The sequence below is a fragment of the Paroedura picta genome, chromosome 16 (assembly GCF_049243985.1).
Source record: "Paroedura picta isolate Pp20150507F chromosome 16, Ppicta_v3.0, whole genome shotgun sequence".
Taxonomy (NCBI): Eukaryota; Metazoa; Chordata; class Lepidosauria; order Squamata; family Gekkonidae; genus Paroedura; species Paroedura picta.
In genome coordinates, this window is record NC_135384.1 from 30,696,871 (window position 1) to 30,724,483 (window position 27,613).

Consider the following 27,613-nt stretch of genomic DNA (forward strand, 5'->3'; position numbering starts at 1 on the left):
CTGCGGGGCTGCCCTTCCCGGCGGCGTCCCGGCGAGCGCCAGAGCTCCCTGAGATGCCGCCCGTGGTGGTGCTGCTGCTGCTGCCGCTGCTGCTGGAGGCGTCGAGCGGGCCGGGCCGCGCCTGGCAGCCGCCGCCGACCCCCACGGGCACCGAGTCGGGCGCGCAGGACTTCGCGGCCGCCTACAACGCCAGCGCCGAGGCCGTCTTCTTCGCCAGCGTGGCCGCCAGCTGGGCGTACAACACCAACCTCACCGCCGACAACGCCCAGCGCCAGGTACGCGCCCCCCGCCCGCCCGCCCGCCCCGTCCGCCCACCTGCCCACCTGCCCACCTGCCTGCCTGCGTGCGTGCGTGCGGCGCCCATCGCCGTGGCCTGCCTCCTGACCCGGCAGGGAGCTGTCCGCGGGCTGGCTGGAGGCAGGACACGGCTCTTGGCGCCCAAAGGGAGGCAAGCGCCGCCTCCTGCCCCCCAGTTTGTGGGCGCTGGACCCCGCTTTCCGGGCTGGCCTTCTTTGGGGATGAAGCCCGCCTCGCCTCGCCTGCCTGCTGTGGAGGGGCTGGTTCTCGTGCCCCCGGCCAGCTGGGAGATGTCCCTCTTGCCTCCCTCCGCCAGGAGCAGCCAGCTTGTCCCTCGGGAGCGGAGGAGGAAAGCGTCCCGGAGCCTGGTCACTGTCCCAGGGGGACCTTGGAGAAGGCCAGCCCGGCTGTTTGCACAGGGCTAGGCTTTAAACAGGAGCAAAAGGGCCTGATGTGTCCAGTTCTCCCCCCACTAGGGAGGCAACAATGACTCCATGGAGACTGGTCTTTCCAGCCCACCCAAATGGGTATGGTGGGGGGTCCGCATCCAGGGCTGGATCTGACTCAGTCTTGTTGTAGCAGTTGAGTGGAGCCAATAAGAAGCAAGAACAGGGGTCTCTTCCAGAGACATTATTCCAACTTCCCACAAGGAGGGTCACTGCATGGCCAGTGTTCGTAACTGCCTAGCCCAGTCTCTCACTTGGCACTCTGGGGGCTCACATGAGCCCCCCCCCATGTCCTTATGCAAGGGGCAAGCCTCCCTGCTTCCCTGGGTCCTTGCAGTGTGAGCTCCCTCCCTGTGCCACAGCAGCCTTAGCCCCGCAGGAGAAAGGGCATCTGGGTATCGCAGGTCCACAGATCTTCTTTGGCTCTTTATCAGCACATAACAAGACCGAGCCCTCTGGGCCCGTGGCGGCGGAGTTTCCGTGGGAGGCTTTGGCTCGGCACCTGGCTGTCCGATGCGGTGTGGAAGTCCAAAAAGACCATGCCTGGTGGCCCCTTTCCTCTGCCCGCTTAGGCACAGACCGCAGGATCTGCACATGGTGGCATGGCAGGACTTCCTCTGAGAGGAGCCCTGCCACGGCACCTCCTCCTCCTCCTCCTCCTTAGTGAGGATGTCCACCTCAGTTTTGCTTGTATCCCAGCTCAGAAGGTTGGCAAAAGGGAGAATTCCCACCCCAGCCCCTTCCCCAGGTGCTTCATCTGGCTGTCCCCAGGGCTCAGCTGCAATGCCACCCTGCCTCCTTCTCCTGCTGGCTGCAGACCAGACTGGCTTTCTGTTGGTTCCTGGAAAGCCCCTTTCCACCTGGACTGGCTCAGCATCTGGCCAGTTGTGTCCAGTTCTCTCCCCACCAGGATCATCATCATCATCATCATCATCATCATGTCTTTGGGGCAAGAGGATCTCTGTGGGGCAAGAGATCCTCTCCCAGCCCCTCCCCCAAGCACTTCAGTAGAGTCGGGGGCGGGGGCGGGGGGGGGGAACTTTCAGCACTTCCTCCTCTCCTGACCTCCTGGCTCTTCTAGGCTTCCATGGGACAGCTGCCCTCCCTCAAAGCCCGGTGCTCCTTGGGCCAGAGGCCTGCTGGGGACGAAAAGCCCACAGGTGGGCAGTTGCCTCTGGCCCTCAGGGAAAAGGCCTGGGCTGCTTCCCAAACTGGAGCACAGCTTCTTGCTAGCGTCCCTGTTCATGCGATCCAGGCCCCCGCCCCCCCGGCTCCCGCTTACCCCAAGACACTGCTGGGAGTGGACGGACAGGCTCCCTGTGAATGGTCCTGGGTGTGTTCCCTCGTGGCTGCCCTCCTCCTCGTATCTTCCCTTGCCTGACACCAGGCTTGCATTCCCCAGCACGCCCCTCCAGCACCTCAGCCCTCCTGCCGGAGAACTCTTGGGCAGGCCAAGTGCACGGCAGGGTGTCTCCTTCCCCCGGCCAGCTCGATCTCTGCAGGCCTCAGAAGCGACGCAGGGCTGGCCCTGGCGGGGAAGGGGTGGAAGGGGAAGCACCAAGGTCTCCCAAGGCCACTGGGCAGAGGAGGCAGCACCAGACCACCCTGCTTGTCTCTGGCTTTGAAAACCACAGGCTGGCCGGCTTCCTCAGCCAGGCTCCCTGGCAGCCCCGGAAGGCGTGGGAGTTAATAGTTAAGTTAATATTTAAGATATATATATATATATATATATATATATATATATATATATATATATATATATATATATATATATATATATATATATATATATATATATTGAATATCCATTTAAAATATCAAATTTCAAAAGACCAAGATCATGACAACAACTGGCAACAAGAACATTGAATGTATTGATGATTTCAACTTTCTTGGCTCTATGATCACTCAGAGTGGTGGATGCAGCCGTGAAATCAAACGGCGAATAACACTGGGCCGGAACACAATGTTAGGCATGAACTGAATGTGGAAGAGTGAGGATATCAGCCTCAGTTCAAAGTGCCAGCTAGTCAGCGCCGTTGTCTTCCCCATAACAACCCATGGATGCGAAAGCTGGACCCTGAAGAAGGGAGACGGGAGGAGAACAGATGCCTTCGAATTATGGAGTTGGAGACGAAGGCTGCGAATACCCTGGACAGCCACAGTTCCCAGCAAGAGAGGAGCAAACCAACAATGTCATTAGAAGGGAAGATGTTACGGCTGAAGCTCACTTACTTTGGACACATCATGCGATCAAACTTGCTAGAAAAATCCTCAATGCTCGGCATGGTCAGCGGCAAAAGGAAACGTGGTCGCCAAAGGATCCGCTGGCTCGACACGATCAAAGCCGATCTAGGGATGACCATGAGCCAACTGAAAGAAGCACTCATTGACGGAAACTTATGGCGAAAACTTTCCTGTAGAATCGCCGAGGGTCAGACACGACTGACATCATCATCATCATGTTTTAAATTGGTCAAACATTTATCAGGTGCTATGACCACCTGTCCCGAAGAAAAGTGTAACTGTGTTGTTTTGTTGCAGGTGGAGGCCTCTTTGGAGGAGCAGGAGTTCGTAGAAGCATGGGGAAAGCAAGCAAAGGGCAGCTTTGGGGCCATATGGCAGAACTTCACTGATCCTCAGCTGAGGAAAATCATCCGCTCTGTCCAGACACTGGGGCCTTCTAATTTACCTGTGGATAAACGGCAGCAGGTTGGTCTGCATTGGGGGTTGGGAGGGGGGGGCAGTGAGTATTGAAGTTGTGAGTGGAGGGCACCAAGCAGCAGGTTCTGGCTGATGCTCTGAGGCGGTTCTGAAGACGTGCAGGTTGTGTCCGTCAGCCACACACCCTCTGATCCAGCTTTTCCGCTGGGAGCCAGATGAGCTGGTGTGCGAGAGGTCAGGGGGTCTCATCCTGCTCAGGAGACACCCCCAGCCACACCTCTCTCTCGGGAAGATCACCTCTTCTCAGCCCACATCTTTCCGGCATGGATTTCTCTCCTAGCTAAGGGAGTGCATTTGGCCAGTCGGCATTTTCGGATATTATTCCAGCCGGATACAGATTACAGTTGGCAAGTTTGTCCTTTACCCAGCACATAAGAAAGTGAAGAGAGGCAGCCTGGGGGAGGACCACAAAGGGAGCCCCATGTGGGGAAGAGCACCTTCTGTTTGCCTCTAGGTGGTGGTGGAAGGTCCCTTCTTGAGAACGTGGAGATCAGGCTCATGTTCATAAAAGGCCCGAATAATGTAGCCCTAAACAGAAGGCGTAAGCAGTCAAGGGCCTGCCTTTGATCCATGGGGAGGGTAGCCAGGTGATTTTCTTGGACCCACAGCAGCACAAACCGGGTGGGATCTTTTCCCCCGGGGCTAACAAACAAGATGGGCCCAAGATGGACTCTCCTTCCTCAGAGAGGTTGACGTCTCTCTTCTGGGAGAAAGGACATTCCTTTGCAAACTGGTTTGACAGAGAGTTATCATGTGGCTGTTTTTGGATGCTCTGACACAGTTTACTAAGGTCACAAGGTCAACTTCTGCTTATCTATTCCTACTGCTATGATGGTCAGTTCTTAGTCTGAGGAAGAGGGCTGGCACTGGAAAGCTCCTGCCTTGGATAAATCTTTGCTGGTCTTAAAGGTGCCCCTGCTGGACTCTGATTGTCTTTTGCAAACTGAGCGTGTTTGGAGTGGCTGTCCTAGGAGCCCTCGTTAGGCTGCTGGCGGGGCCTTTCCCCCTCAGACGACGGGAGAGTAGTTCTTGGGCAGACCTGGGAGTCTTGTGACGGCAGCCTGCACGTCCTCTCTTGCCTTCCTAGTACAACACCATCTTGAGTGAGATGGACAGCCTCTATTCAACTGCGAAGGTATGCCCACCAAACCAGGACTCCAACTGCTGGGCCCTCGATCCAGGTAAGATGAACTTTCCGGTCTCCCCCAGTCTGTTCATGTGCCTTTAGGTTCCTCCTGATCCTGGGAATGCCCCGGAGGCTTCTATACGAGGCTGGACTTGAACCATTAGCCATTTTTCTCGCCAGGGACGACTGTTGCCATTGGCTTTTCTGGGAAAGTCTTGCTCAAAACAAGCAACAGCCCAATCCGGTGGGTTTTCTGTGTTGAAATCCTTGGGATTGGCTCTGTTTAATTTGTGCCCTGATGAGAAGCAAGGAGACGTCTCACTCCAGGGCAAAATCAGGGAGTGGAGTAGCAGCCACGAACTGGCCATGCCGTGCACTCGGCAATATGCAGGAGGGGAAGGGTCATCATGTCACGAGCCTCTGAACCCCTCTCAGTCTGAGAGAGGACATTTTGCAGGGGCAGGAAGGAGCATTTCTGAAAACAGGACGAGGCAGTGTGGGAGTTCCCTCTCCAGATTTCTTAACTGCCTCCTCTCCTTATTTGAGCTCCATCAGACGATTGGTGGGACGTGGGGGAGGTTCTGGGGCCCTTTTCGGTGACCATTTTCTTCCCCCGCTTCTCAGAGATAACCGACATCATGGCCACCTCCCGCAGTTACAAGAAACTGCTCTATGCCTGGGAGGGCTGGCACAATGCAGCCGGCATCCCTCTGAGGTCCAAGTATGAGGATTTCGTCGTGCTAAGCAATGAGGCCTACCAAATGGATGGTGAGCAATTCTGAGCATGGATTGGGACTGGGTGCGGGGAGTGGCTGCTCACACACTGGGCAATCTGCTTTGGGGGCTTTTCAGTTTATGTAGGGAAAAAGAAGAATGCATGGATGGGAGACTAGTCAGGCCATGAGAAAGAGCCAGGTGGACATCCATACTGCTCTGAAGCAGCAGACCAAACTTTGAGTCGAGGGGCACCTTGAAGAACAACAGAGTTTTCTTGAAGGTGTCAGCCTTTGTGTGAAGCACACGTCTTCAGGCTTGATTTGCCACTCCTCCTTCACATGCAGCCAGCTGGGTGACCTTGGGCCACTCACAGTTCTCTGAGAGCCGTCCTTGAAGAGCAGTTCTCTGAGAGCTCTCTCCACCCCACCTACCTCACAGGATGCCTGTTGTGGGAAGAGGAAAAGCAGGGTGCAGAAAAAGCTCTTCTTCCCTTTCTCCCAGGATTCAAGGACACCGGGGATTACTGGCGCTCCTGGTATGATTCACCCACCTTTGAGGATGATCTGGAGGAACTTTACCACCAGCTGGAGGAACTCTACCTAAATCTTCATGCTTTCGTCAGGAGGAAATTGTATGAGCGATACGGCTCGAAATACATCAACCTGCAAGGCCCCATTCCCGCCCACTTATTGGGTAAGATGGAACGGGGGGGGGGGCTGCATTGGGGGGTGAAGCCCCTGCTCAAACTGACAGGAGAACTCCTTTCTGAAGGTGAGACTCTGGGCTGCCTGTTGTCGTGTGCCGCGCTCAGGAGCTGTCCTGCCTGAAACAACGGACATTACCGGTTCAGCTTCCGGTGTGGCTGTTGCAGGGGGCGATTAGGACTGGCCTTTGAAGCCACAATCCCCGGGCTTGGGGGGGGGGGGCTTTTCTTGGGAGGCCCCGATCCCAAAGGGAAGCAAGTCCTCCTGAGCAGTCTGGGCAGTTCCCGCGACGGGAAAGCCACAAGGCCCGAGGGCTGGTTTGGCTTCAGGCTTCTGCTTCAGGGAGCCTGCCTGCTCCAGAACACCTGGCCGTTTCCCTGCCAACGCCAGCTGGGGCTGGCCTTCCCCTTGGCCTGAGACTCCATGGCAAGCACTCTGTGTTCCCTCCCTCTCCGTTTTACAGGCTCTTCCTTTGGAGCTTTTATTGGCTGCTGGACATATTTTAGATGCATTAAGAACCGGTGTGGGTGAAAACCAGTCCTTTGAAGAAGGCCCTATAAGGGCCAAAACACGTTGGTCTGGTGCTTCATTCATATAGTGCATAGGATACAGTTCTGCAATAACCTATGGCCTGGATATATGTTTTTAAGCCCTAAAGGCCTTTTAAAACTGTGCAATTAAATAGTTATACAATGTTAACATGAATACAGACATTCCCCCTTTGGAGGTCCTAACTGTCATCAGTTGGGTTTTATGGTCCCCAAATTTTCTGCCACCGTCAACTCGTTCATCTCCCTGGTGCCACGGGACTTGGTGGCCCTTGCCATGGGCCTGGTAGAAATGGGATCTGTTCTGTTCCTTTTGTGGCTGCGTGAAGCCAAGCCGCCAAGCCCCTCCCCAGCCAGCCCCCCCCCCAGCCAAGATCCCCATGTCCCTTCCTTTGATTATCAGCTCAGAACAGCTGTCTGTGGCAGGATCTCCTGCACGGCTGTCGGGAGAGAAACAAAACGCTGCCATTTAGAAGGATCACAGAAAACTTAACCTACCTTAAAGAGTCTGTCACTTTGCCTCTTGTTAGCCCCACACAAGCCGGCTGGACTCTGCAGCGCTCCGTGCCTTGAGCTCTCGGCTCGCCCCTCCACTTGTGGGGCCAGCAAGACAGTTCTAACGGTCCTTATTCTGCGCCCCAAACAGAGGAGCCTGCCGAGATGCCTGTCTGGAGGGCTCGCCCGGCCTTCTTGCTGCCGTTCTGGTTCTGGTTCTTCTCGGAGCTGAGCTGTGCTGCTTTGTCTCCATGCAGTAATAATCTTTGTGGCTGGAGAAACTTGACATCTGTCATCCAGTGAAGGATTCCCTATCTATATCTATAAGGCCGGATGTGTCCTTAGTCGAAGTGCATGCGTGCAGCACAGGCAGGCAACAAGGCCTTTGGTCCCGAATGTTCAAATAAAGACCTTATCTGCTCCTCTGTCTATTCCCCCGCAGAAGCGGATGCGAAACAGGCTGAGCTCCTGGGCCCTGTGGGGAGCTGTGTAGGCACTTGGTTGCTGACTGCGAGGAGATATTTTGTCAATTGTCCTTGGTGACTTCCATATGATCCTTTGTATGCCCACTTCTTTGATGTGTGTAGCTTTGTGTGTTTGAGGTTGACTCTTTATTCCTTGTCTCCTTGCAGGCAACATGTGGGCCCAGCAGTGGAACAACATTTACGACATGATGATCCCGTTCTCCAACAAGCCCAATCTCGATGTCACCGAGACAATGAGGCAAAAAGTAAGGCCCTCTCTGGAGCAAACCTCCTCCTTGCGGGGGGGGGGGGGATCCTGGCCACCTGGGCGGGGCTCCAGGGCCTCAAGAAGGAAACCACGGCCCCATTGCTCGCTGTCTGGCTCCCCCCTCCCCCCCCACACACACCAGTGGGACACAAGGCAGTTTTATAGCAATCCCCTGGCAGCTTAATTAAGGCCACGCATCTCATTAACTCAGCTCTGACTCACAGAATGCTGAAATAAAGGCTCTTAGTCTTTAGGTGCTGCAGAACTCCTGTTTAATTAAAGGCATGCAAATGAGCTACAGCTGCATTGCAGCATGGTGGGAAATGTTTGGCTGCCATCTCTGTCTGCTACGTGCTCATCCCAAGATCCTGTCTGCGTGCAGGAGAGCCCTGCCTTTGCATCATTTCCCCCATGGGAACAAGAGTAATGCAGAGGGCCTGCGGTCTCCCTGGCGGGAGAGCTGAGATGCCAGCCCCCTGGCCAAGGGACAAAGGCCCATCTCTATTGCCAGATGCTGGGAGGGGCTAGGAGCTGGGCTCCAGGAGCAGTGGGCCCTGCTTCATGCGGCCTGTGGATCCTTGCCTTCCCTAGAACTGGAATGCCACGCACATGTTCCGGGTGTCGGAGGAGTTCTTCGAGTCCCTCGGCCTGCTGGGAATGCCACTTGAATTCTGGAAGGGCTCCATGCTGGAGAAGCCCACGGACGGGCGGGAAGTTGTCTGCCATGCATCAGCGTGGGACTTCTACAACCGCAAAGACTTCAGGTGCAACGGCTGTGGAAAGGGACCCAAGGGTTGTTAAACGGCATGCTGGTGCTGAGTCTCTCCCTCGGCTCTCAATTCAATCTTTGGTCATTTTACCAGGTTGGCTTCTACCTGCAACAGGATTTTTTTGAACATCTGTATGTTGTTGTCTTGCGATAATTCACCTGCAAAGCTTTTCCCATCCTCTTTTGGATCTAGTTGGTTATGGCCTTGCGGAAATGATGCCGTCCCAGCATACCTGTGTGCTGTGTGGAGGGGCCAGTCCCACCCACATCTGTGCCATTTTCCCTGCCCCTTGGTCCTCAGACACAATGGAAGGGGAATGACACGTCCACATGGCTGGGCAGAGGGTGAGCCCTGAGTCAGCACACGGCATGATGAAGGCCTTCAACCGATTCAAGGGCTTTACAGGAAGCTTTTAAGGTTATCCTTGGTTTGGGTTCAGCTCTTGGGCGGGGGGGGGGACCTTGTATGTAAAGGAAATGAAAAAGTCAAGATTGGAGACGAATCTGCCTCCCCATCCCATGGTTCTCCCACACGGGCCACCCCCCGTATCCTATCTCTCCTCTGCACTGTCAGAAATGTCCTTCCATAAATAAACGTTTTCCTCCTTTAACCTGAAGATGGCGCGTGCATATCAATGACTTATCTGCTCTGCGAAGACAGGCCAGCCTGGCCGTCCACCTGAGAGATGGGCAGTTGGCCTTAAGGCAATGGCAGGCCGCCCTGAAGCTGGGCCCGATGTCCCTGCCTGTTCAGCCAGGCTTGTCGGCCGCCTGACTCCTCCCTCTGTGTCCTGCAGGATCAAGCAGTGCACCACAGTGACCATGGAGCAGCTCTTCACCGTCCATCACGAGATGGGACACGTGGAATACTATCTGCAGTACAAGGACCAGCCGGTCACCTTCCGCAGTGGCGCCAACCCGGGCTTCCACGAAGCCATAGGCGACGTCATGAGCTTGTCTGTCTCCACCCCCAGCCACCTGAAGAAGATCGGGCTGCTCAGCGAGGTCACCGAGGACCCAGGTCGGGAGAAGAAGCTGAGGCTGGGGGCCGTGAGGGGTGGGAAAACGAGGGGGTCTCAAGGATCAGGTTATGGGGGAAATCGGTCACTTCCAGGCTTGTCTCATTCCGGAGCTGAAGGGATAGAAGAAGATCCTGGGCCAGACCCCGGAACCCCCCCTCCTGCCTGGGCTAAGCGTCCCCCATAGGGCTGGAGGAGTGGGTTGAGCGGCTGTCTCCTTTGGGCAGGCCGGAGAGGCTGGCCTCCTCGGCAGCCGTTGGCTCTGCCGGCTGTTGCTCTTACCCTGCGGCACCAGAGCAAAGAGGGGCTTGGCCCGGTCAGCTTTTCCGCTTCTGCCCCACGCCAGGACCCTTCCCCTAGCAGGCCTCTCCTTTCCTTGCAGAGAGCGATATCAACTACCTGCTGAAAATGGCCCTGGAGAAGATCGCCTTCCTTCCCTTCGGCTACCTGATAGACCAGTGGCGGTGGAACGTCTTCAGCGGGCGCACCCCGCCGAGCCGCTACAACTACGACTGGTGGTATCTCAGGCAAGTCCCTCCTGCGCAGCCTCCCGCGCACGGCATGGTGGGGAAGGGGCGGATCAGGACTCCGGCACAGTGAGAGGGGAGGCCCTCCTTTCCCAGGGCCCTGGCCCCCCCATCCCTCCCCAAACTGCTCTTCTTTCTGGAAGGTCAAACAACCCTTTGTCGGGTTTTTTCTGGGTGGGGCAAATAATCGTGGGTGTTTGGGTGTACTTGGCACAGGGTAAGGTGCCAGAGAATAGAGCTTCTTGTGGCGCAGAGTGGTAAGGCAGCGACATGCTGTCTGAAGCTGTCTGCCCATGAGGTTGGGAGTTCGATCCCAGCAGCCGGCTCAAGGTTGACTTAGCCTTTCATCCTTCCGAGGTCGGTAAAATGAGTACCCAGCTTGCTGGGGGGTAAACGGTAATGACTGGGGAAGGCACTGGCAAACCACCCCGTATTGAGTCTGCCATGAAAACGCTGGAGGGCGTCACCCCAAGGGTCAGACATGACTCGGTGCTTGCACAAGGGATACCTTTACCTTTACCTTTAAGGTGCCAGAACACAGGAGGGGGACTCAGACTGCTCCTTGCTTTTTGGTCCTCTTTCTTTGATGACCCATTCTAGTCTCTGGCCTATTTTTAAGGATGTCATTTTAAGGCTCTTATGGTTTTGTTGCATTGTTTTAATGTGATCTACCTGAAGCAGGTTCCTGAAAAGGCGGCATAAACGTTTCTGAGCAGTTAAATAAGCTGACCCCCTCCCTGCGCACTGCGGTCCTGTTTCAGACTGGGGCATTTATAAAGCAGTCCCTGCCTCTTCTTTCTCCAGAACAAAATACCAGGGGATTTGTCCTCCAGTAGCAAGAAATGAGACGCAGTTTGACCCTGGTGCCAAATTCCACATTCCTGGCAACACACCTTACATCAGGTACTGGTAACCGCGAGGGGGTGGCCTCGGCTGGCACGGGGGCTTTCCCCAGGAGTGTCTTTAGGGTTCCTAGGAGGTGGGTCGGAGATGCCGTGGGGGGCCCGTGTAGGGCAGAGGCTGCAGCCTTGTGCAGGAGGGTGGGAACTGGCCCAGAAACTATTTGGCACCAGCCACTGCTCCGCAGGCCTCCCCGTCCACTCTCTGCCTTCACCCAAATTGTGCTCTCTCTGGCTTGGAGGATCGGGGCCTGCCGGGACATGGGCTCTTGGGCTTCAGAGCCTGCCTGCGCTGATTCTGGAGGCAGTGGCGGGGGCCTCTCTTCTCCTGCTGCTGCCACAGGAGCCTGGTTTCCTCTTGGGCAGGTACTTTGTCAGCTTCATCCTGCAGTTCCAGTTCCATGAGGCCCTCTGCCAGGCGGCCAACCACACCGGGCCTCTCCACACCTGCGACATCTACCAGTCCAGAGAAGCTGGAAGTAAGCTCAGGTAAGGGATCTAAGAGCCCCGAGCAGCCCCCCCCCCACAAACACACACACACCTGGAGCAGCCATCCACACGAGGAGCCCCCCAGAACTATTAGTGGAGCAAGAACGCACAAAGCCCTCCCAGCCATTAATGCTTGCTACTGAGTCCAGCGTGCAAGCAAGGCCATGCCGGCAGGCTGGAAGTTGGTGAGGAGGGGCCCCTCCTGTGAGCCTTCCTCCCGGTCTCTTCCCTTGCAGTGAGGCACTGAGGGCGGGGTCTTCGCAGCGGTGGCAGGATATTCTCCAGCAGCTCACCGGCACGAACCACATGAACGCAACTGCCCTGCTGGACTACTTCAGCCCTCTGACTCGGTGGCTGAAGCAGCAGAACGACCAGAGGAATGAAACGCGGGGCTGGCCAGACTTTGAGTGGCGTCCTCCGATCCCAGAGGGATACCCAGAAGGCATCGGTAAATCTTGACGGGGCAGCCCCCTCCCTCGGCCCGGCAGCAGCAGCCCACAGATGCCAGCAGAGCCCCGGCAGCGTGGCTGCCCCAGAAGGGCCGCCGCAGCCGGGCAAGGAGGAGTCCTCCGGGGGGCTCTGGCAGGGTCCCTCGGGCCCGCCGCAGGGGGGCCACAGCAGAGCATCCTCACTGAGGGGTCCCAGGCAGGGCGGGGTGGCTCTCGGGAGCCGGGCAAAGACAAACACGGGCCTTGGAGACACACCACCCTGGCGGAGCAGCCCTGCCGTAGAGGAGCGGCCGGGGTGAGGTCTGGCAGCGCTCTGGGGCAGAACGCAGAAGGCTGCAGAGAAAGCAGTGGGGGGCTGGTGAGGCTCAGCAGAGGCCTCCCCGACTGGGTTGCAACAAGGGGAAAGCCCTCAGGCTCTGAGTCCCAAACTCAGCTGGGATTTTGCCCTATCAAGCTGGAAATCAAGGGAGGGGATCCTTGTACGGATTGGCTGCCCCTCACCTCCAGGACTGTGGCCAGCAAGCGCCTCCCTCCCTCCCATCCTCTGTTCAGGGCTCATGACTCCTCCTCCTCCTCCTCCTCCCCCTTTCTGCCCCATCTGTCCGCAGGCTGCAGGGTTAATCAGGCATCAGTAGTGATGTGAAGTAGGGTTGCCAACAGGTCTGGAGAAAAAAAGATTCCCCTCTCCTTAAGAGGATCATAACGTGTGGAACTTGGGCAGCTGAAGGTTTCCATTGCATGGCGGGACGGTTCAGTCTCTGTTTAAGGAACAGGGCATTTTCCCTGGGCAGGTGGAAACTGTACGTCTGTCCCTGTTGAGTGGCTGCCTGGGTAGAAACAAAAGGAACATACGGAGGCACGAGTGACATATGCAATAACAGCAAGTGAGCTTCTGAACTCGGGACCTTGTTCTCTCGTAGTCCCTCCATCTTTCCTGCTCAGGGCTCCTTGGACCCATTTCAGGCCTGCCTTGGGTGCCACGGGTGGGTGAGCTCCACTGACAGTTGGGCAGAGAGCACGCTGGCCTGATGACCCTGGGTTATGACCACTAAAGGAAGCCCTTCCTGACCAGGGGTCTCCTTCCCTACCTTCCGGGGCAGCAACCAGGGGCGTCCAGCCCGGCCAGGCTCACCGGCCCTTGGAGACGCGTGCTTTTCCCTGCAGGACGGCCTGTCAGGGTCTTTTTGTGGGGGGGGGAGGTTATCCTGGAAGACACAGATAGGTATATCGTCTTTACAACACACGTAGCAGTCGTTCAACAAATGGGGTCCTTTTTATTTGCCACGGATTCTGAACTCAAGGTAGTTGGATTCGGGGGTGGGTGGGGAGGGGTGCTAGCATGGCTGTCCAAAACCTGCACCCCACCAACAGGGGCTCTCCTTGCTGCAGTGGGCTGTTCTGATAGGCTGCCTGGAGGGCGATGCAACCAGCCACGCTATTGGTCTGCCAGGAGGTAGAGAAAAGAAGCAAAGGGATGAAATCAGTCCTTCTGAATGGGGGGGGGGGGATTTTAGGCAGTAATTTCTTCCCATTTGCAGTGGTTGCTGAGAGCCTGCAGAGGGAATAGTTTTCTGCTCCCCCCATCCTGAGAATAAAGCGGCCGTTCTGAGATTTCTCCTCCTGGGCTATAACCAAGTGGTACCCAGTGAGCAGGAAGGCAGCCTCCCATCCAGAGCTGGCCGGCCACCTTCAGGCCCAAGGGTCTTGCGGAAGGGTGAATGCCCAAGATCTGTGTCATCTTCCTATATGATATGTTGGCCTGTACAAATAAATCGTCTCGCTTGGCTAGGGTGTTTTTTATGTCCTAATTTTGTTTCTTGTCATTTCCTGCTTAATAATACAGAAATGCCATCCTGTTTTGCCTAGCACTCAACGTGAGATATATAATACATAATTTCTCAGATTCTCCTCTGTATAACAGATGCTGGTATATTACATGATTAAAAAGTTAATTTATGGAGAACCACTGGTTTATGGTGTTTATGTGTCCAAACATTGATGTTCTGGGACCAGGCCAAAGAGAAAGATCAGATGCATAGTTAATTTGAACAACAGTACTGTTTTCGTTTGGGATTAATGCTTTAAGACACCCCACTGATCTTGTGTTAATATTCTGCAAAAAAAAAAAAAAAAAAAGGAAGAAATCTGAGCTGTCCTGTTCCAAGGAAGAGATATCTGTGGTATCCCCCCCAAACCCAACCAGCCCTGAGTGATCGTGGTCGGGCATATACACATCCTGAAATAACTACATGGTGGGCGTATTCTGGCCATTGCGTGGGTTTAAGGTTGAGATTATTGGACTCTGTTGGTTTTTAAAGCAAAGCCCGCGTGCCAAACAAGAGCCTCCATTGAGGCAAGGGCGGGGCCCCCAGTTCTGCGGATGCCTGTCCATTGACTTTCCTTTCAGACCCTGAAGCACAGCCTGGCTTTCTGCCTCTCCGTATGCCAGGCCCAAGCCCCCCTGGACAGAGGGACCCTCCCTTAGGGAATGGCCCTGGGAGCAGGTCCCAGGCAGCTTTTAGGAAATGCTTGCTGCTTTGCAGTGTGACAAGTGGCCGGAGCCCTCATTCACCCCCTACGAGAGCGCCTCTCTCTCCTCTGGCTGTGGCTCCTTCTCCTGATGTCACACAGGTCCATCGGGAGGCTGTTGCATAGTGATGGGGGGTGTGTGTGTTCTAGAGTGTTGCCTTCCTCACTGGGGGCTCCTTTTCTCCTCTGCATGAGCCCCTTGCCCCACCTCTGCTGGCTCCTCCTCTTCCTCTTTAAGGGCACTGAAATGCCCAGGGATGAAGCTGGCTCAGGTGGGTCGAGGGAGCTCTCTGCTCTGGGGCTGGGTTGGCCCTAAGGGAATGACTGGGCAAGGAAAGCCATCCTCTGAGCCCCACTGAGCCCCTTGGCTTCCTCACTGGATCCCCACAGCAAGCAGATGTCCCTTTTTGCTAGAAAGGGTGTTTGGGTTCCCACCAAGACAGCCAACTGAGACCCTAGAAGCACGCTTCCAGAGAACCAAACCACAGGCCTTGCCATCCTAGGCCACCTGGGGAAAGGAAACCCCCTAAGTGCTCTATCCCCCCTCTCCCCTTTTCCAGATAAAATAGCGGATGAAGCCGCGGCCCGAGAGTTCTTGACGGAGTACAACCGCACAGCCGAAGGCGTCTGGAACACTTACACAGAGGCCTCCTGGGCATACAATGTCAACATCACAGACTACAACAAAGATATCATGGTAGGACCTTCTTGGCACTCCCAGGGGTGGAACAAGCGGAGCAGGAAGCTTCTCAGCTCTGTTTTCTGAGCCCAAGGCAGGGGGAAGCTCATCTGCTTCAGCCATGGGCAGCCTTTGGGGAGAAGGTTTCTGAGGCCCCAAGATGCCAGCCCCCCTAAAGTGTTTTGACCTAAAAAGGCCTCTGTGGGATCTGTTCCCCCCCCCCCCACACACACACCTCTGGGATGGACTCTCACGTCAGCCTCCTAAGAGACACAAAGACGTGTGCGGCAGTCACACCACTGCTGGAAACTGCCTGAAGCTGGGGGATTATTGGAAATCTGCAAGGTAGACAATTTTGTTGGGTTTGGGCCTGGCTCACAAGGGGACTGTATAATGGGCAAGGAGAAATCCCCCAGTCCCACCTCTGGCCACTCCAGCTCAAGGTTCTCCTACCAGCCATTCTGCACATGTTGGATGATGCTGAAGCTGAACTTTCCTGTGCAAAACATGACAATCTGCTTTTAAAGTGCATTATCCAACATGTGCAAAATGAGCCAGCAGGCCAAGTCTCAGGCAGAAGGCCGCAGCTGGTGAGAGGGATCACAGGACTGGCTTGATAGAAGGCAGCTTTATAGAATCATAGAGTTGGAAGGGATCTCTGGGGTCATCTAATCCAGCCCCCTTCAGAATCCAAGAAACCCACAACTACCTACTTACCCACAATGACCCCAATTCCATGCCCAAACAATGCCCCCCCCTCAAAAAAACCAGAATCCTTAGCCAATCTGGCCTGGAAGAAGTTTGTCTCCCAATCCCAAAGTGGCAATCGGCATTTCCCTGAACAGGCCAGAAAGGGCCACAAGAGTCAAGCTCAAGCAGGGACACAACCCTCCCTGTTCACCCACTCACAATCTGCCTGTTGCTTTTGTTTTTACTGGGATGTGGTTTTAGAAGAAGAAGAAGAAGAAGAGTTGGTTCTTATACTCTGCTTTTCACTGCCCAGAGGAGTCTTAAAAGAGCTTCCATTCACCTTCCCTTCCACTCCTCACAGCAAACACCCTGTGCGGGAGGTGAAGCTGAGAGAGACTGCTCTGTGAGAACAGCTCTGACAGGACTGTGATTGGCCCAAGGCCACCCAGCTGGCTGCAGGTGTAGGAGGAGCAGGGAATCAAACCAGATTAGAAGCCGCAGCTCTTTACCACTGCCCCCAGCTGGTGGCACGAAGCCCCCAGAATAAGGGGAGCTGTCTTTTGCTAACCTGTCCCTTCTCCACATGTGTCCTGAAGTTAGCAAAGAATTTGGAAATGTCAAACCACACGCTCAAGTACGGCCTGCAGGCCCGGCAGTTTGACACAACGGACTTCCAGGACCCCCACATCAAGCGCATCCTAAAGAAGCTGAGTGACATCGAGCGGGCCGCCCTGTCAGAGGAGGAGCTGAAGCAGGTGAGCGACAGGCAGGGTGGGAGTAGCCCCCCGGGAGACTGGAAGATCCGCTTTCTGAAATTAGAACATTTCCTTGGTTACCCCCTTTCTGTTTCCTTGATCCATTCCGTTTGATCCTGAGCCTTCAAGGGACTTATCAGTGGGATACAAACACACGCAAACAAAGAGACAGCTTCCCCCTTTCTCGGGAAAAGGCTCTTTGGAGGGAAGATTTAGGGCACAGGTGTAGTGGGCAGGGAGGGGAGCGTTCAATACTTCCTCCCCCTTTTTGCCACCCTCCCTAACCGAGTACTCTGGGGTTCAGTTACATGGATTTGCTTCCCCAACAGACTATGGGCAGGCTAGTGTTTAATGACCACCCCTGAAATTCCAGGCGAGTCTGTTAGTGGCATTCATTGAGGGAGGGAGGGAAGGAATGGCTCAGTTCTAGATTTCCCTGGATGAAACGACTTCAGTGGAGCCATTTCAGTCCACAGCAGGGAACAATATCAGATGTTGTGTACATAACAAAAAGAAAGACTGGCTTTCGGAACGCAATGCAACATATTTAGAGATTGCTGCCAACGTTCATTCACATGCAGCGTCATGCAAAGGAGGACTTGTGAAGTCCTGGAAGGAGGAACCCCTTTTGCATGAAACTTGGTGGTCCTCAAGGGGAGAGAAGGCAGAAGTCCAGTGGTTCTGGGACTTTGGGTTGCTTCTCCTGGGACTTGGGGTCGCTTCTGCTGCGTCATGCAGAGCTACATGGTAGCGGGTGGGAAGGAGACAAGATCTGCCTTGATGGCCAGCTGGTTTGCAAGCACAAGTCAGCACAACTGAAGTCATGTGTGATCAGGACCCCAGATACCTCAAGAAGCCCCCCACACACACACGCACACGCACACAGAGACACCCCTCTGCCTGTATCTAACACTTCAGACGCACAAAATACATATGCTGTCAAATGTCTAATGAAGGCCTTAAGGTCAGGGAGGTGATGTGGAACCAGGAGGGATAAGATGGAAGGGCCAGTTTTACCCTCTGAGCAAAATAACTGTAAGTCATCTTTTTTCAGTATAATCAGCTCCTCTCAGACATGGAGACGACTTACAGTATTGCCAAAGTCTGCGACAGAGGAAATGTTTGCAAGGCCCTGGATCCTGGTAGGTCCCCTCCAGAGCTCCCCCTACCCCTGTTCCCGGGGCCATGGACCTTCTTGGAGACGCTTTGTGATTATGAGTCGCCAGGAGGGTGGGCCAGGGCTGGGGCAGGAGTCAGTCTGCAAATCCATGCTTGGCAGGGGGTCCACGCGGGGCTGGCCGCTTTCCGCCCTGCCTACCAGCATCCTGCTGTTCGAAGCGTGTTTCCCTCTGGCCAGACTCTAATCTGGGGAGTCAGCTTTGCTGGGGGTGGGGAGAGGATGCTGCATGAAATGGGAAAAAGTCCAGCTGGCTGCAGGGGGTGGCTGGGAGCGGAGAGATGAGTCCCCCTCCAGCAGGGTTGTGCTGTGCAGGCAAGCAAGGGCCAACCACCGCTGGGCCTCTCTGGCCTTGGAGTGCCAATTATAAATGGATTCTGATGGAAACATTTCCAAAAAGGCCATCTTGATCATGAATATGGCTTTCAGTCTGGATGCAATTTAGGTAGACTTAACTGTAACCGTTGAAGAGATGGATGGACTCTGAGCCCTGTGCAGGGTTGCCAACCTCCAGGAGGTGCCAGGAGATCCCCTGCTACTATTCTTGATATCCAGACCACAGAGACCTCTGTGCCACTCTCCCCAGGCTCCACCCTTAAAATCTCCAGGTATTTCCCTACTCTGGCTGCTATCCCGAGGCACCTGTACTGCCAAGCCGTGCTGCAAACAAGGAGCAGATTTGGGCTCAGCGGAATGGAAGGCTAGAATGGTGTAGGATGCAGGGCCAGCATGGTGGAGAGGGTGAGAGTGGCAGCTTCTAATCTGGAGAGCCCCGCTCCTCCACATGCAGCCGGCCAGGTGACCCTGGGCTTGTCACAGTCCTGTTAGAGCTGCTCTCACAGAGCAGTTCTTTTAGCGCTCCCTCAGCCCCACCTACTTCCCAGGATGCCTGTTGTGAGGAGACGAAGGGAAGGCAAATGCAAGCCGTTTTGAGTGTCCTTTGGGCAGTGAAAAGCAGGATATAAAGCCCGGCTCTTCTTCTTCTCCTTACGTATGCCTGATTGGGTGAGCAGTGCCTGCCGGCTGTGGACATTTTGACCCGGGGCTGGTGTGTTAGGGCACTGAGGCTGCCCTTGACAGGAGGGGCCATGGCTCTTGGCTTTGCATCCCAAGTGGGTTTCTGACATCATTTTAAGAGGCAGTGTTAGAAGGTTAATTAGCTTTGTGATTGGTTCTGCTAAAATGTTAATCATCAAAGTATCAAATACTGGGAAAGTGCTTAATTACCCATGAAAGAAAAATGGCTAAATAAAATCTGGCTTCGTGTGATAATGAATAGGGATGTTAATTAGGTTTAGGATGGGGGAAGGAAGACCATTTATTTCCCTTTATGAAGAAATGAGGAAAACGTCACGGGGGAGAGTGTTCGAATTTCGGGTGTCCAGAGGAATTTCAGCGAAATAAAGGATTGGCAGGAAGGGAGGGGACGCTGCAGCCCGGGTGGAGAAGTGCCCCCAGGCGGAGACTGGCAAGAGCTGAAGAAGGAGGGAATGGGGGCCAAGGAGAAGGTACAATATCCCGCCTGAGATATGAGTTGTGCCGATGCTTGTTCCTTGCCTAGACCTTACAGACATCATGGCCCAGTCCAGGGACTACACCGAACTCCTCAACGCCTGGAAGGGCTGGCGGGATGCATCAGGGAAGAAAATCCGCAGTGATTACAAGAGATACGTCAGTCTGAGCAACAAGGCTGCCCGGCTGAATGGTAAACCTGAGGAGGGATGGCTCAGGCCCAGGCCCAGGCCTTGGGGGCTCGGCCCCAGACGGAGGGGCACCACCATGGCAGTCTGCTGCCACCTGCTCTGGCCCTCGGGCAAAGGCACTCGAGGGGGGCCCTGAAGGCAGCCTGCTCACCCCAGGCCGCCATTTGGGGGCACTCCTGCCGAACAGCCAAGAGAGATTCTGGCAGACAGGAGAGTCGGTTGGGACCCAGAGGTCAGCTGCTTACCTTGGCCACCAACCCAGCAGGAGGCCTGAGCCAAGTCACACTGGGGGATGGGTGAATCAGTCCAGATTAGCCTGAAAATACTCATAGCAAGGCTGATGCTAGTATTTTCGGGTGGATCTGAGCCAAATTGCAAATCCCATCAGTTTTGATTTGGAGGACTGAGGATCAGCTGTCCGGCGGGGTCATTAAATGTATACCCTGCAGACCCACCTGAAGCTGCCACAATAGACCCAAGCAATTCCCTGTGCCTTTTTGCTCCCCCCCTTTTAGACGCTGGGTTTGGGGTGATTTGGACATGCCTAGATCATTCTGGGCTGAATCTAAACTGCACCGAATTTCTCTATGGTACTTATCCCTGGCTGTGACTTCCCGCAGCCTCAGGCCTCATCCCCAATAACTTTGCCCTCCCATGTTGGGATAGTCACAGTGACGATCTACGTGAAGGTCGCAGAGAGTGTGTACCAAGAGAGAGGAGCTGCAGAGTTCCATAGTCCTCTCACTCATTCTGTGGAAACGCTAGAGGGGGGTCGCTCTCCAGGCAAGGGTCAGCGACAGCTTTCTTTCTGACCCTGATGCTGGCAGAAAGGGCCTTCCCCAGGTGAGGACATCCCCAGAGATTTGGGGGTGGGCAGGGTTTGGGGAGGGGAGGGGCTTCAGCGGGGGTCTTTAAAGTGGTCCAGGGGTCCCTGCCAAAAGTCTCTGATGTTCTTGTCCCTGCAGGACACCCAGACACTGGTGCTTTCTGGAGATCTCTGTATGAAACCCCCACCTTTGAAGCCGACCTGGAGAGGATCTGGCAGCAGCTTCAGCCGTTGTACCTCAACTTGCACGCCTACGTGCGCAGGGCACTCTACAAGAGATACGGTGCTGAGCACATCAACCTCAGAGGCCCAATCCCAGCTCACTTGCTAGGTATGCCCCGATCCTTCTGCGCCTGGCCAGCCAGAGCCCTGGAGCCAGAGCCTGCCATGGGGCCTAGAGGCCTCTGCTCCCCTTGGGTTAGACCCCCTGAATGCCTTCCCCATTGCGGTGGGGGGGGGCCTTCAGAGTCTGGGCCCCGCAGAAGGAGCCAACCAGGCCCCTCAGGTGGGTGGGCAGGGTGGGGCCTTCACTCCCTGGCTGCGGCCCAAGCACTCCCCCCGCCCAGGACAGGAGCAGAGTGGCCCAATTGCAGGGCAGCAGTGCCAGATTCAGGAGGGGGGGTGGGACCGTTGCCCTGCAGCCCCCAGCTTGCCCTGGAGCCCGCATTTCTCCTCCTAGAAAGGGGATGCTGGGGGCGGGGCTCTGATTCTGCTGGTCCTCCTTTGCTCCCTCCTAGGGAACATGTGGGCCCAGTCATGGTCCAATATTTTTGAGCTTGTGATGCCCTATCCTGACGCTACCAAAGTGGATGCGACCCCAGCCATGCAAAGCCAGGTGGGTGCTGCTGGGCGTGGGTGAATTCTGGCGAGTTCTCTTTCCCCTCGTGGGGCCTAACTGGGGCCCTTCCAAAGCTCTCTCAGGTGAGCCCCTCAGCAGTGGGGCTCTGGGCTCTCTTCAAGGTGGCGCCTCTTAAGGGACACAGGAGACTTGAGCTGCCCAGGAGGGCACACTAAGGCGGGGCAGAGCAGAACATCTGGCTCTTTTCCCGGCTTCTGAGTTCGGTGCATGGCAGGAAGAGCTGGGCTGGCCCCGGGTTCTGGTGAGCCTGAAGCCAGCCGCTAGTGAAGCCCAGCTCATGCTTCAGAGTCCCAACCAGGCCCCATGCACTTGCTGAAGCCAGCTTGACTGGACTATGGCCCCTCCCAAAGCGCTGGTGAGGGCCATAGTCCAGTCAAGCTGGTTTTAGCACGTGCAAGAAACAATAAACACAATAGAGAATTAACGTCATCCCAGATCGGCGTCACTGCTTCCGTGAGCAGGTCTCACTCCACTGGCCTGCTGTTCTTACTGGTCGTTATTTATTGTGTGACGGTAGCCAGGTGGCCTGAGGCTCGTCTGGCAGCCAGGTGAGGGACTCTGGAAGGTGGCCTGCCTCCATGTCATGACCCCCTCGTGTTCCTTGGAGGAACTGCCCCCCAAATCCCTGGAGGTCTCCCCTCCAAATCCTCGCCAGGGTTGGCCCTGCTTGGCTCCTGCGATCTGATGGGTTCAGGCTTGCCGGGGCTGGCCTGGTCAGGGCTCCTTGCTAGCATTGCTATTGATCCTATGGCCTGGCAGATGGGCATCTGGGCCTTGCCCTCCCGCCAGTTGCTCTGCAGCCTTCCCTGTTTGCCCCTCTTCCCCACAGGGCTGGACCCCGAAGAAGATGTTTGAGGAGTCAGACAGCTTCTTCCGATCCCTGGGCCTCATCCCAATGCCGCCGGAGTTCTGGAACCGGTCCATGCTGGAGAAGCCCACGGACGGGCGGGAAGTGGTTTGCCATGCCTCTGCTTGGGACTTCTACAACCGCAAGGACTTCAGGTGCTCCGCCAGGACTGGGGAGAGATGGGTCCCCCTCACCTGGTGTCTGTTCTCTGGGCTCCTGTCCAGAAGGGATCCCTCTTTCCCCCTCTTTCCCCCTGGCTATCCGGGGGGGGGGGGGTAGGGAAGTCCCCTGGTGGCACCTTTGCTTTCAGTATACCCAGCAATTTTTAAAGCTCACTTCCTGATTATGTATTTTCATTAATAATTTGCCTTTCTCGGTGGGGCTCAGGGCAGATGACAAGTGCAATAGAACGATTCAATCGGTCAGTAAGCCCGTTACAAGATATAACATTTCAAGGATAACAATATTGGAGACCAGCTGGAGTCCCTGAGTTGTCTTCAAGGGCAGACCCCTTCAGAGTGCCTTCCAGTGGTCTAACCGCAGGGTATCCATAATATGGATCCATGTGGCCAGGTCAGCCAAGCCAAGGCTGTAGGGCCCATCTTCTGAGCTAAGTGGACCTGGTAGAACATCTTTTTTTTGGGGGGGGGAGGTAGTTACATCAGCTTGCTTCTTCGGCAGTAGAGCTGGATCCAATATCACCCTAGGATCTTAACGGAGATAGTGAGAGACAGCTGGACTCCTTCAAAAGTGGGCATCCCCACAATCTTCAGGGCTTCGGCCTTCCCACCCAACAGTAACTCAATCTTGCCAGGGTTCTCTTTCAAGCTGTATAGGGGGGCCTCATTGGCGCAGGACCTTGGCCTGAGGAGAAGGTTGGAAACAGCCTCAGGGGAGCATTGTCTGTCCCACTGTGAAGACAGGGGTGCACTGATACTTCAAAAAGAACAATAGTGGGAAGTCCAGACAAGGGTTCTGGTTTGATTTGGGGTTCGGGCTGCTCTCTAACTGAGCCTCTGAACTGAACCAGAAGTCCAGAAACAAGCCAGCCCATGCGGGGCGGCTTGCACCTAGAGCTGTTGGCTGTACATCTCTGGACTTTCCATGGCACGCCTGCTGACCACTGGGAGCTCTTTCCCAATTGGGGGTGCTGCAGACCAGCTGGTGAACTTGGAGGAGGGGAGCACCCATGAGCGGAATGCGAGTTGTGCCTTTTCCTTGTCATCTTCACGCTCCTTCCTTCCCTCTTTCTTCAGGATTAAGCAGTGCACTGTTGTGAATATGGACGATCTGATCACCGTCCATCATGAGATGGGCCACGTGCAGTACTTCCTGCAGTACAAAGACCAGCCCATCTCCTTCCGCGATGGGGCCAATCCTGGGTTCCACGAAGCCATCGGAGATGTCATGGCCTTGTCGGTGTCCACCCCAAAGCACCTGTACAGCATCCATCTGTTGGACCGGGTAGAAGACAACACAGGTGAGTAGGGTGAGGCCACCGCAGTAACACTCGAGGACCAAGAGTGTTGTGGGCCTCAGGGCCAAGAGGAGGAGGAGGAGCTGGGGGGCGGTTTATACCCTGCTTTTCACTACCCAAAGGAGTCCCAAAGCAGCTTACAAACTCCTTTCCCTTCCTCTTTCCACCACAGACTCCCTGTGAGGTAGGTAGGGCTTTGAGAGCTCTAAGAGAACTTCTCTGTGATAACAGCTCTGTCACCCAGGTGGAGGGGAAGTGGGGAATCCAACGTGGCTCTCCAGATTGGAGGTTGTTGTTCTTAGCCACTGTATCATGTTGGCTGTCAAAACAGCCTACAAACCCCTTTTCCTTCCTCTCCGCACCACAGACACCCTGTGAGAGATCAGCGGGGCTTAATTTATAAAAGCTGAACCTTCAGTCACCTGTGAGATGCCTTTGGGGAGATGCCTTTTAATAGATTTATTTTTATAATGCAAATGTTTTAATTGATGGCACTAGAAATGTCGTGAGCCAGCCTGAGCTGGGGGGCGGGGGGCGGGGAGAACAGATGGCAGCATAGAACTGTGCAAATGATCCACTCCCCCCCCCTCCCCCATGGCTCCTCCTGCTTCTCCTGGCCAGAGAGCGACATCAACTACTTGCTGAGCATCGCTCTGGACAAGATCGCCTTCCTGCCCTTCGGCTACCTCATGGACCAGTGGCGCTGGAAAGTCTTTGACGGGCGCATTCAGGAGGACGAGTACAATCAGCAGTGGTGGAACCTCAGGTGGGTGTCTGGGGGCAGGACCTGCTTGCACAGCACGGCTGCAGAAGCCCAGCAGAACACGGGCACCCAGCCTGGGGTGCAGTGGGGGGAGGGAGAAGCCCCAAGGGCCTGTGGGGTCTGTCGGGCCAGTGAGCTGCTTCAGGACGGAGAGCGTGTCTTCCTGCAGCACAGCAAAGTCACCTGCTTCTGGGCAATGTCTGGGAGAGCTGCCAGCATTCCAGGTGGGGAAGGAAGGGCTCTGCAGAGGGGTCTCTCTTGGGAAGGCGGCCTTCCAGGAAGGTCAGGTTGGGCAGTGCCCACTCTTTGGTTCCAGCCAAATGTCATGACGAGGCTCATCTCTGTCAGCTTTTGGCTTCACTAACGATCGGTTCCCCCCACTTAGATTGAAGTACCAAGGCCTGTGTCCCCCCGTGCCCAGATCCGAAGATGATTTTGACCCTGGGGCCAAATTCCATGTCCCTGCCAACGTTCCTTATGTCAGGTAAGGAGAGGATTCGTCGTCATGATGGCTGGACATCAGCCAGTGGCAGTTTGCCAGCACAGTTTACATAAAATTATCTTATTAATCTACAAGGACTACCAGTTCATAGCTGCATAGGTGTAGTGCATCCTACATAAAAGTTATTAAGACTTTTGGAACATTTGTTTTCCTACGGTCAAAGCCTCCACTTTAGAGGTGGTCCCATTAGAAGTCATCAGATCTTCCGGGGGGGGTGGGTGGGGGTGAGAGAGATGTAGACCAAATGTCCCTGTGAAACAGGCAGCCTGGCCAGCTTTGAGGGGACCCAGAGGCTGAGAGTGGGGAGCGGCAGGCCTCTCCCAGGAGCACTGAGGTCAAGGGAAGAGCTTGGAGGCATCTGGGGAATCGTAGAGCGTCAAGAGACTTCACCAGGACAAAGTGTGCCCTCTGCTTCCCGCCTGCTGGACGGGCACCGTGCCCTCCTCCGCAGCCGCAGGGAGGGCGGGAATGCCCTGCTGGGCACTGCTGAGTGGCCGCTGCCAAGGGGTGCCCTCTGCCTTCCAGGTACTTTGTCAGTTTCATCATCCAGTTCCAGTTCCACCAAGCCCTGTGCCAGGCGGCGGGCCACGCTGGGCCCTTGCACAAGTGCGACATCTACCAGTCCCAGGAGGCGGGGGCAATCCTGGGGTAAGTGGCTGGCGGGCTTGCCTCTTCCCTGTGAGCCCAAGGCTCCTTTGCTGCTGCTGCTGGGGTTCCCCGAGGCTTTGGGCAGCGGGACAGGGTGGCCATTGGCCTCGTCTTTGTCCCTGGGGTCGTGTGGGCATTCATGCGCGCTCACAAAGAGATTGTATTTCCTGCAGGGAAGCCATGAAACTGGGCTACAGTGAGCCATGGCCTGAGGTCATGCAGGTGATCACGAAACAGCCCAACATGTCAGCAGAGGCACTGCTGACCTATTTCCAGCCCCTGACCACCTGGCTCATTAATGAGAATGTGAAAAACGGCGAAAACCTGGGCTGGCCCGAATACACCTGGACACCTTATGCAGGTACTGAAAGCGTTGCAATGGGGTCATGCCCCAGAGACAGAGATGTGGGGTGGGAGCTGTGCAGGGAGAGCCAATCACATTCCGTTAGCCATGGCGCCCTCGGAGGGACCAGCCTGCTAGGCGGCACGCTGTGTGCAAGGTCTGGGCGGGATCCCAGACCAAGGACTGGAGCTTATTTCTCCTCCCGTGGATTGACTATTGATCCGCTCTGATGAATGACCAAGACCCAGGCTTTGTTTCTCTCCATTCAGACACGGGCCAAGTGCAAGAGGACAGCAGAGTCCACTTCCTGGGAATATCGCTGGACCACAACGCTGCCGCAGTTGGCCTCTGGGTCTTGTTTGCCCTTGGGCTGTTCCTCTTGGTCGCCATGCTCCTCTTGGGGGCCAAGGTCTTCTCCGACAGAAACCAGCCCTACAAATCTAACTTTGAAATGGAGGCAAAATAAGTGGGAGGCCGTCTGCCTCCCTTCCCTCTGACTGAGCCCAGGCAGGCTGGGAGGCTGGGCCCTGGCCATGGAGCTGTTTCCCTGGTAGGCCGAGGGGCGTGGAAATCCAGATCCGTGTGAGAGTGTGCATGCGTGTGTGCATGAGTGTGTGCACACCTTCAAAGAATGTATGCAGAAAAGCGTGTCGTTTGTGTGAATCTAAACGATGGCTGTTGTGTTTCCCTTCCCATGAGAGAGGGAGGGAATACCTGGGCTGTGAGGGTGCCTGTGTGTATATCCACACAGCACAGGTCTGCCTAGCAGTTGTCCAGCTCCCAGGCTGGTTCTGGCTGAGGGCACCGCCTGGCCGAGTTTGTGAGACAGGAAGTATTTCTATGCACAGAAGCCACGTACCCAGCCTGTGCCGACAACTGTGAGCCACAGCCTTGCAGATGCAGGACAGATGTACTAACAAAAACAAGGAACTCGCCCCTCCGGTTCGTAAACAAGCAGGCATTCTTTTAAACTATGCAAGAGCCAAAGCAGAAAACATCAATATTTGGAAATGTTTGGATTAATGGAAGAAGAAGAAGAAGAAAGAAGGGAGGAATGAAGGAAGGAAAAGAATGATGAATGGGACCGTGCTTAAATTGGGGCGTAAGAACAATGGGCAAGGGAGTGTGGCTGATACAGTCGGCTGCCAACGTGGTGGTTGTATTTGTTTGCAGAAAGGTTTGCTTCTACCTGGATTGTCCCAAAGTTGGAATGCTGCAGAGGCCCCCAAAGGCTGGGGGAGGGCGGGGGTGTTTGTGTGTGCTTGCGTGTGTGTTTGCTTCAGGCAGTTAATTAAAGGCTGCTTGGATTTGCATCGATGAAAATTAAAACGAATCACCATCTCCCCAAATTCTGTTACTCTGCTATTTCTTTGGAAAGGAACTGTCCCAGACCTCTGTGCTACAAGCGAGGTCTTGCCTGAGCAGCAAAGCTTTGGCCATGAAGAAGGACGACTGATGCCCTCAAATGGCTGACCTTTGGGTATTCTGTTGGGGGAACAGTTTTTTCAAGGTTGCAGGAAGGGGGGGGGGAAACAGCTGTTCTACTGCAGACCTCTTGTCTTGCTTGATGATCCAAAGCAGCTGTGTTGGCCAAGAGTCAAGCAGAAGGTCTCCTTTGGCACAGGGTAATTGTGGTCCCCTCGGGTTTTTGCTCTCTTTGTAGCCCTGTGTTTATTACCTTTAAAAACCATTCCCCTCCTCTGCCCGTTAAGATGTTGTTGGCCTTGAGCTGCTGGGAGGCAGCCTGACTGCAAGAGGAATAAAATGAAGTTGTCTCCCTGACTGCTGGGACTCGAGATAGATTAGGCAAGAAATACAGGAAAATACTTAAAAACAAACAAAACTGGATCAGAAAATTAGAGAACAGAAAAATG

The 27,613-nt window shown here is 55.2% G+C and overlaps 1 protein-coding gene across 1 annotated transcript; it reads left to right on the top strand.

Moving 5' to 3' along the window:
* Positions 1-27,088, top strand: ACE (angiotensin I converting enzyme). The gene is made up of 25 exons (XM_077315819.1): positions 1-275; positions 3,288-3,455; positions 4,555-4,648; positions 5,218-5,361; positions 5,812-6,003; positions 7,690-7,787; positions 8,381-8,553; positions 9,356-9,579; positions 9,960-10,104; positions 10,909-11,007; positions 11,370-11,492; positions 11,729-11,940; positions 15,031-15,167; positions 16,436-16,594; positions 17,649-17,736; positions 19,333-19,476; positions 20,440-20,631; positions 21,038-21,135; positions 21,989-22,161; positions 23,263-23,486; positions 24,105-24,249; positions 24,632-24,730; positions 25,274-25,396; positions 25,570-25,757; positions 26,009-27,088. Exons 1-25 carry the CDS (start codon positions 54-56, stop codon positions 26,203-26,205), a joined length of 3,861 nt encoding a protein of 1,286 aa, XP_077171934.1. The 5' UTR covers positions 1-53; the 3' UTR covers positions 26,206-27,088.
* Positions 27,089-27,613: the final 525 nt, after the last annotated feature.